We start from the raw sequence: 10,064 nt of genomic DNA on the forward strand, positions 1-10,064 counted from the left end.
CCATGGACTGCAGCCTACCAGGCTCCTCTGTCCATGGGATTTTGCAGGCAAGAGTACTGGAGTGGGGTGCCATTGCCTTCTCCAATGCATGGAAGTGAAAAGTGAAGTCGCTCAGTCGTGTTTGACTCTTAGCGAACCCATGGACTGTAGCCGACCAGGCTCCTCCATCCATGAGATTTGCCAGGCAAGGGTACTGGAGTGGATGCCATTGCCTTCTCCAGGGTAGCCTAAAGTGGTAAAACAGTAACAGTGATAAGTTAATAGAATGTAGATCCAAACAATCCTTGGACAACGGGCATTACATTATACATTTTATCACTTCTGACCAAAGACTGCAGAAATTCTACTGAACTGCAATAATTTAGCTACATATTAATTAAAGAAAAAAGAACATTTATACTTGGACAATTTCAGGCAAATAGGCTATGATGTGTTAATGACTATTTGTTGTTTAGTTAACAAATATGTCTCTGCCAAAAACCAGGATCACTTGATGTTAAAAAAAATAAAGAAACTACGTATGTATGTTTAAAAGTCACATGAAGACTAGTGCAGACTTTGGCACATATTAAGCATTCATCAAACAGCTGTTGAGTAAATAAATTATAGCAACCTACTACATATCCACACCAAAATATTACCTAAACTCTATAATAAACTTTTTGAAATGTTTCTTTCTCAAGTCTTTTATTCTTGACAGAAACAAAATCAAGGACAGCATAACTTCTTACCCCCTAAATTACACATTTACTTGGTCAACCAGTGTCACCTTGTTGATTAGACTCAGTCAGGTGTCAACTAAGGGTACTTCTTATTGCCCTGAAAGGAAAATTGTCAGCAGGGCTTGTAAGGATCTTCTCAGACACTGCTTTTAATCTTCAGTACACAAATGAATAATTGAATACTGCCATCATTACTGTGCTTTGCTTCTGTTTCAGTTTTGGAATTTAGATCAGCACCACTCATCTTGAGGGCTGCCAATCTGTTTTTAGCACTAAAAGATAAGTCTAGCTTAGCTCAGTATTTTATGAATAATTAGAAAATAAAAGCCAGAAACATGATGTACTAATTATAATTTAATTCACATCCATACTTATGAAAGTTGAGACATGTCAGCAAGGTAATTAAAATAGCAATTGGTTCTTACTCCTTTTTTGGCAATAGGCTTTTCATAATGAAATTTGTGAAATGAGTATATAATTACTAAAATGTTAGAGGCAAAAAAGAAATGTTCCTTTTAGAACTTAGTAATTAAAATTTTTATTGAATGAAACTCTGGTATCTCTGGTAAAACACAGCTTAAAAAAGTAGGAATTTCAAGTAGTCATGTATGGATGTGAGAACTGGACTATAAAGCAGGCTGAGTGCCAAAGAATTGATGCTTTTGAACTGTGGTGTTGGAAAAGACTCTTGAGAGTCCCTGAACTGCAAGGAGATCCAACCAGTCAATCCTAAAGGAAATCAGTCCTGAATATTCATTGGAAGGACTGATGCTGAAGCTGAAACTCCAATATTTTGGCCACCTAATGGGAAGAACTGACTCATTGGAAAAGACCCTGATGCTGGGAAAGATTGAAGGCAAGAGGAGAAGGGGATGACTGAAGATGAGATGGTTGGATGGCATCACTGACTTGATGGACATAAGTTTGAGCAAGCTCCGGGAGTTGGTGATGGACAGGGAGGCCTGGCATGCTGCAGTCCATGGGGTCACAAAGAGTTGGACTGGACTGAGCATCTGAACTGAACTGAAGTGAATGTTAGTCACATGTATCTTAGTAATATAATAACAAATGATACTACATTCCTTATATGTAGATATTTAGTATCCTCATTATTCAGTTTTAATAATTAACAAAGTATAACCACACTACTCTGTGTGAGATAGAGTGCCTGGCTATTACTGAACTAAAGATAAACAAGGAATATACAGTTCCTGTTCTAGTGGGAACACAACCTTGTTAAGTAGAAAAGGAAAAAATAATTTATACAAAAATGTTGAGTTGCCAACTGAGAATAGAATCATAAATCAAGACTATAACACACTATAAGACACTGTTTTCACATATTCTTCAAACTCCTAAATCCTTGGGGTTCAGTATAAAGTAGGTAATTTTCATATTTGTCTTATTAAAAATATTTTGATCACATGAAGAGGGCCACTTTCTCTGTTATTAACTAGCTGTTTAAATCTGCGCTACTCACCTAGTGAGAAACCGCATTTTTAAAGGACTTTTATCACAGAAATATAAGGGCTGCAAAATTTACTGTTGTAAAAGTGTGACTTTTTTCATTAACATTTTTCAACTTGATTTTTCTAATTTTATTTGAGTATTTTTTCTACTCATCCACATAGGAAGGGCTGAGCCTACTCTTCATGAAATAAAATGAGTATTTTGCTCAATATTTTATTGTGTTTTCAAGACAAATACTCTCTCTCAGGTTAATATTTTAATTTAGCTTTAAAAATGATTTTAAATATGTAATTTATTTTTTAATATCAGTAAAAGGTTGTCTTTTTTTCATATCATAGGAAATGCATTTTAGTATGCTATCTGTGTTAGTCACTTAGTCGTGTCTGACTCTTTGTGACCCCATGGGCTGTAGCCCATCAGGCCCCTCTGTCCATGTGATTCTCCAGGCAAGAATACTGGAGTGGGTTGCCATTTCCTTCTCCAGGGGATCTTCCTGACCCAGGGATTGAACCCAGGTCTCCTGCATCACAGGCAGATTCTTTACCATCTGGGCTATAGGGAAGTCCAGTATGCTATTTACCTATTTGAAATTAATGATGGAATATAATATTGTATTGGTTTAAGGCATGATAATTTTAATATATGTACATATTGCAAGTATATATAATATACAATATATACCACTGCAAGTTGTATATAATTTTATATACAGTTTATATAATATATATTGAATATAATATTTCTTGAATTAAGAACAATAGATAAGTTGTTATCTAAACAATAGACTAGATTTTAGTATTTTAACTTTTATCAGTGATTGCCATGATTATCCTGGGGAGAATACATTATAAAATTGTCCTCTCAAACTGACAGACAGAGCTTATTTCACCAAATATATAAGATTAAAGAGTCCATCACAGGGCAGTTAAGTTCTGCCTTTTACTGATGATTGTTTCCTTTGGTTTCTGTATTTCCCTCTACTTAACCTTCTCTGACTGTTTATAGCTTTCTCTCATTGTCTGCCTCCCCTTTTTTATGCCTATGCGTGCCATATATTTCATTATCTACCTCAGATTTTCTGAAATCCCTATTTGCATCAGTCCTCCTGTCAACATCCTCCATAACTGCCTTTTCTTTTCTTTTTCCACACTTCTCCTGTCTGATACATTTATTTTATATCCATTGTACATTTGTAGAGGAAAAATATACAGAAGGATAGAATAGTAACTCACATGTTCTTGCCCTCTATCAAATAGCTGATTATCTATTTACCGTGTAGACAGGGAGTGTCAAGTCCTTATACAGTTTTGTAGCATATTTTCTACTTCGGTTCTTTATATATCAAGGGCCATCCTCAGTGATAGAAACTAGTGTAGAGGCCAGGACTTACCTGAGGTCTTGGGAAGGTTCCGCTCTGATGTGCGGTGTCTCAACAGAGTGCCCGAACACTGCTCCTTCAGTGCCTGAGGGCAATCAGAATGCAAGAGTCAGTATAAGCAAATGCACAGACACAGTAGTTTTCATTTCTATTTTTATGCATTAAATATTCTTCTAAGAATGGGAAAACTTAAAATAGGACTGCTGCTGCTAAGTCGCTTCAGTTGCATCCGACTCTGTACAACAAATAAAAAGAGAAAACCTGGAAAAAGAGTTCAAGGTCGTGAAGGACCAAAAAGGGCAAATCTAAGTCCCACCATTAGCTGCTGTTCAGTTGCTAAGTCGTGTCTGACTCTTTGCAGTCCCACCGTGTTGACCCCTTTTAAGATGATCTCATTCGCAAAAGTTCAGACTGAGTGAAAATTGTAACCCTCTGATCACAGAACAAATATCTCTCTCTTTCCTGTTCCTTTATTCTCAGGTAAGTGAATTTGAAGTAGGGATATGTTCCAATATTCAGTTCTTTCTACAAGCAGCAAAGTTGAAATGAAAATGTGGGCAGTGAGCTCTGATGTAGTATAGTATTAACTGTTTAAAGGCATGGGTTTCATAGGGCATTTAGCAATTCACCCACAAGCAGCTCCCACCTTTAGTTACAGTGATCATCGAACTGCAGAAAACAGGGCACCTTACTTTTACTTTTGTGAAATCAAGGCTCACTCTAAAACCATAAATGGCTAGAACTCATTAGAGTGGACTTTATGCGGGATCATAGTTGTCTCAAGTGGTCATGTGCTCAGGCAGTTGAATGATATTCTATCTAAACTTTTGTTTATTATTGCCATTCAATTTTCCAGGATGACAAGAGTTCTAATTTAACTGAGAAAAATAAAATGATCTTCTTTTCCAAAAATTAAATGCAAAGACGTTTGTTAAAGATGATGAAAAGACGCAGCCTCCTTTTTTTATTTTGTAATTTTACATAAATGAAATCATTCCCTTGGAAATAAACTCTATTATCTTTTGGTTTAATCTTATTCAAACATCTTGGTGTAGAATTTCATACCTTCTCCATCAATGGCTCCAAGAGCAGCTCGATAATACAGTGCAAATACAAATACAGATTTTATACCTTCAATGTGAAGCTGCTTCTACTTATCATGAAGAACAGTGTAAAGTAAATTGATTCCATAAGGAATGAAGAAAGTGCCATTAAGAAATTACAGAAAGAATTTAAATTCCTTAAAAAGTGAGTGTATACATGGGGAGATATACTAGAATCACCAGAGGACTCTACATAAAACAGTAATGCAGATCTTCTACCTTGAATCATGGAGGAAGAAATTGTTTTCAAAATTTGTTACATGGTTCCATCTATATTATGGTTCGAAGTATAAGTGTATAAGGTTCTGCTGCTGCTACTGCTGCTACTTCAGTCGTGTCTGACTCTATGCAACCCATAGACGGCAGCCCACCAGACTCCCCCGTCCCTGGGATTCTCCAGGCAAGAACACTGGAGTGGGTTGCCATTTCTTTCTCCAATGCATGAAAGTGAAAAGTGAAAGTGAAGTCGCTCAGTAGTGCCTGACTCTTAACGACCCCATGGACTGCAGCCTACCAGGCTCCTCTGTCCATAGGATTTTCCAGGCAAGAGTACTGGAGTGGGGTGCCACTGCCTTCTGTTCCTGTAAATTCCTAAGATTACAGATTTTAGTTTGTAAACTAAAAACCATCCACCATTGTTAATCTATTATTGGATTTTAGTAGTTTTTTTGTTTTGTTCTGCTTTTCCTAGAGAGGCTACGTAGGGCATACTGTTTATTTATTTAACCATTTTCACACATTTAGAGCAATTATTTCTCTAAGGAGTTTTCTCTTTTGATATTTTGTAAAATATTTTATTTGTTAGTGAACAATTCTCAGAAATAAGTCTTTGGAAGTAAGATAACAGTTTTAGATAAAACTCTGATTTTGTGGTTGTGGAGGGTGGCATTTGAATACATATTTTACATAGCTCCATTTCTCAAGGAGAGATTCCTTTGGCATTTTAACATAATATGTATTTTACAGATGGGATAGACATCCATGTGCAGGGTTCAAAAATTAATTTCTATTATTTTATAATTTTGAAAACTTCCCAGATAAGATGCCAGAAACATAATTAATGAATAGTAGCAAAATTTACTTTGAAACAGCATGCCACATATAGTAACTTACTACAGAATATATTAGTGAAACTAGAATGTTATCAAATGTTTAATTTTACAGTGAGGATGAAAACCTGATAATGGTCTCAGTTCTAAGTATCAACAGAAAAATATTGGTGATTTTATTAAGAAAATATTCTTGAATTAAAAATGTATAATCATACCATCTAAGGGGCTAAATTGAAAACTGCATAACATAAATAATTAACTAGCTTCAGACTTCCAGATAATGAGAAAATTAATCTCATCCTTTCACTTTGTGTCCCAAAATGAGTCAAAAGAGCATCAGTAAATAAACAATAAGGATGATCTTAAAAGGAAATCAGTAAGGAAGAATAAAAACCATCTGAGCCAGAAACAAACTCTCATAGTATAAAAAATTTAAAAATGTATAAATATAGATTTCCCATGAACAGGAAAGTTCCACAAATACCAGATTATTGGTGGGGTTGCCAGACTTAGCAATTTAACATACTCGACACTGAATTAATTTTGAAGTTTGGTTAAACATAAAATCATAGTATAAGTATGCAAACTTGCAGGGGACATACTTATTCAAAAAATCATTTGTTGTGTGTTTGAAATTCAAAATTTACTTGGCACCATATATTTTACCTGGTAAATCTCACCATTGTGTGTGTGTGTTAGTCGCTTAGTCATGTCTGACTCTGTGATCCCATGGACTGTACCCCCCAGGCTCTTCTGTCCATGGATTACTCCAAGCAAGAATATTGGAGTGGGTTGCCATTCTCTTCACCAGGGGATTTTCCCAACACAGGGATCGAACCTGCATTTACTGCATTGCAAGCAGACTCTTTACCGTCTGAGCCACCAGTAATATAACCATTAGTCAACATTTATTTCGGACAAAAAGTACAGATCTGCTTTACCCTCACTTCAGGAAAACAAAAATGTGTGATGAATTCTCACATCTTAAGTTACAGAAACCATGGAAATCAAAAAGGAAGAGAGACAAAATAAGAGAGAAAAAGGAACGTAACTTAGACATTTATTAATACATACATTTCAACTTATTGACTAAATAAATATTTTTTGTTTATTGCTTTTGGGAAGGATTGTTCAAAAGGGCAGAGTGTCAGTTTTGCTTCACTCTATAGGTGCTAAAGGATATCTCAGATAATTTAATGTGAATATTATAAGATGTAGAGAAAATAAAGACTTAGTTTTTGTAATGGACAGGAAAAATGAGGCAGGCAAACCTCATGGTCAAAAAATACTGGCTCTCATTCATATGATAATTTCTAGCCTCAAAACAAAATAATAACAATGTCATATTTTTTGGTAAAACGAAGACAGACTATATGAATTGTGGTCCTATTTTATATATAAAAACAATTTTAGATATAAGCTACTATGGTAGGATGCTATTCTTTACAAATGCCTAACATAAATAACCCCCCCCACCATTAAAAAATCAACAAAAATAAATTTATATGTCCTTCCAAATATGGCTGTCCATAATGCAATACTCAAGCTATTCATTATCAACTACTGGCCTCCCTATATCCTTTGGGAAGGCCAACACAGGACAAGAAAAGGAAACCCCAAACACCTGGCACTCCCAGCTCGTCAACTTGATAGTAAGTGAAAAAAAGGTCTGTGTGATGTAGTGACTCTCCAGCCACTGACCAGCTCCATGAATTTGATTGTGGTTAATTTCAGATAATATTTTACTGAGGGTTTTGGCTTTGTGTAGAAGAATCTGTGATCAGTTATATATTATGGCAGAAAGTGAAGAGGAGCTAAAAAGCCTCTTGATGAAGGTGAAAGTGGAGAGTGAAAAAGTTGGCTTAAAGCTCAACATTCAGAAAACAAAGATCATGGCATCCGGTCCCATCACTTCATGGGAAATAGATGGGGAAACGGTGGAAACAGTGTCAGACTTTATTTTTCTGGGCTCCAAAATCACTACAGATGGTGATTGCAGCCATGAAATTAAAAGGTGCTTACTCCTTGGAAGGAAAGTTATGACCAACCTAGATAGCATATTCAAAAGCAGAGACATTACTTTTCCAACAAAGGTTCATCTAGTCAAGGCTATGGTTTTTCCTGTGGTCATGTATGGATGTGAGAGTTGGACTGTGAAGAAGGCTGAGCGCCAAAGAACTGATGCTTTTGAAGTGTGGTGTTGGAGAAGACTCTTGAGAGTCCCTTGGACTGCAAGGAGATCCAACCAGTCCATTCTGAAGGAGATCAGCCCTGGAATTTCTTTGAAAGGAATGATGCTAAAGCTGAAACTCCAGTACTTTGGCCACCTCATGCGAAGAGCTGACTCATTGGAAAAGACTCTGATGCTAGGAGGGATTGGGGGCAAGAGGAGAAGAGGACGACAGAGGATGAGACGGCTGGATGGCATCACTGACTCGATGGACGTGAGTCTGAGTGAACTCTGGGAGTTGGTGATGGACAGGGAGGCCTGGCGTGCTGTGATTCATGGGGTTGCAAAGAGTCGGACACGAGTGAGCGACTGATCTGATCTGATCTGATATAATACAAGGCAAAGATACCTCTATGCCTTGAAACGTTAGTTTTATTTATTTAATTTTTCTCACTGACACTTGATAACAGATTATCTACATCTAAAAATGAAAAGCTCTAATCAGAGATTTTAAATACCTTATGATAAGGTTAGAATCTTGGAGTTCAGGTTTTCTTATGGATACACTATATACTTTGAAATTAGTCAATTTGGGAAGCAATCCCAGCTCCTTTTTCCCATCTAAATGACCTCAAGCAAGCTATTTAATCTCTCCAAACTCCAATTTCCATAGATACAAATACATATATGGCAATGCCAACCTTACAGGTCAGGTTAAGTTTTAAATAGGATAAAATGTGCCAGTTTTTATGTAAGAATTCAATATTCCTTAATTCCCTCTATCAATTTTCTTTATGAAAGTCAGACACAGAAGACATACACATTGTGTCTACAGAGTTAATATCCCAACATAAGTCCACTCATTATTAAGTGAAGTCTCTATTCCCAAATGTCAGAGCTTCAAGTAACATAGTCTCATGTTGAATTTTAAAATCTGAAATTTAGACACTGAAAAGATATGCTTGAATTTAAATAGTAGGTGAATTTTATTAATCAAAACTCTAAGTCAAGGAATTCCTTAATGCAGCTGCTTGTACCAGTTAAGATCAATTGATGGATAAATAAGCTTTGAGAAAGAAGTTTCTTCTTAAAAAATGTCCAGCATGATCTTACTTTTAATTGGACTTCATCATAATTTTGAAATTATTGGAAACAAAACAAAAATGCATAGTAGATCCTTTAGTAACTAAAATGGATGGATTGCTATGATCTTTTTGTGTATTTTATACTTATAAGTTCTTTGTGCAGGATATAATAGAAATGCATCATTTGAATAACTGGAATAGGTAAAACAGTCATTAACTCTATCAGGATTTTAGTTTCCATTTAAAAATCAAAGGAAAGGTTAAAAAAAAAGAGCAGTACAAGGCATTGTTCCTTAGAATATTTCTCTTCTCAAAGTGAAATCTTAGTCTTGTATTGGTAACAATTCCAACCTAAAATCTTAAGGTGAATGAATCTGAGTAATATCAACCACCTCTTGTATCTAATCCCTGGGATTATTAGGAGACTTAAATAATCAAAATAGTCATTAACATTAGGCAGCATTTTAAACTGCTATACCAAAATAGGGCTGAAGTTCAGGGCAAGTTCATTTAGATTTCAGTGCCAAAAATATTCCTATTTATTCATTATCTTCAAGTTTGATCCTGTATGCTATTAAATGCATATACATTTTTTGTTAATTAAATTGAAAGACACTTTCTAAATCTTTATTATTATTATTCTATTTGAGATCAGGGGCCTTTTTCAATTCTGTGGTTCCATTTCCTAACACTTTATCTGTATAATACAGACATTCATTGGTATGTCTATCTGAAGTTGTAGAATAAATAAATGTTTTCTTTGGCTTGGAAGTAAGATGAAGAACACAGCAGCAGAAAGCTGCCTAGGAAGAGAGATGTTCATGAGGGTCTCTATATGCTGCCAGAAAGGCTTCAAAGGAGGGGGCTAGGGTCTGGCACAGAGTGCTTGCTATTCTGGAGAACTAGAAAGAAGAGGAGAAAAGAGAAAACCCAGAAGGATCGTGAACAAAGGAACCAAGAAAGACTGGAGCACTCTGTGAAAGGAAGCTAAGAAGGAGTTCAGTTCAGTTCAGTTCAGTTGCTCAGTCGTGTCCGACTCTTTGCGACCCCATGAATTGCAGCAGGCCAGGCCTCCCTGTCCATC

The 10,064-nt window shown here is 35.9% G+C and overlaps 1 protein-coding gene across 1 annotated transcript in view; it reads right to left on the reverse strand.

Moving 5' to 3' along the window:
- Positions 1-10,064, reverse strand: part of SGCZ (sarcoglycan, zeta) — a 395,846-nt gene that overhangs the window by 20,068 nt on the left and 365,714 nt on the right. Inside the window, exon 5 of the mRNA XM_010838840.1 lies at positions 3,583-3,655. Within this exon, the coding sequence (XP_010837142.1) occupies positions 3,583-3,655 (73 nt within the window). The remainder of the gene's footprint in view (positions 1-3,582; positions 3,656-10,064) is intronic.

Source organism: Bison bison, unplaced genomic scaffold (assembly GCF_000754665.1).
Source record: "Bison bison bison isolate TAMUID 2011002044 unplaced genomic scaffold, Bison_UMD1.0 scf7180017864105, whole genome shotgun sequence".
In the NCBI taxonomy this organism is placed as follows: Eukaryota; Metazoa; Chordata; class Mammalia; order Artiodactyla; family Bovidae; genus Bison; species Bison bison.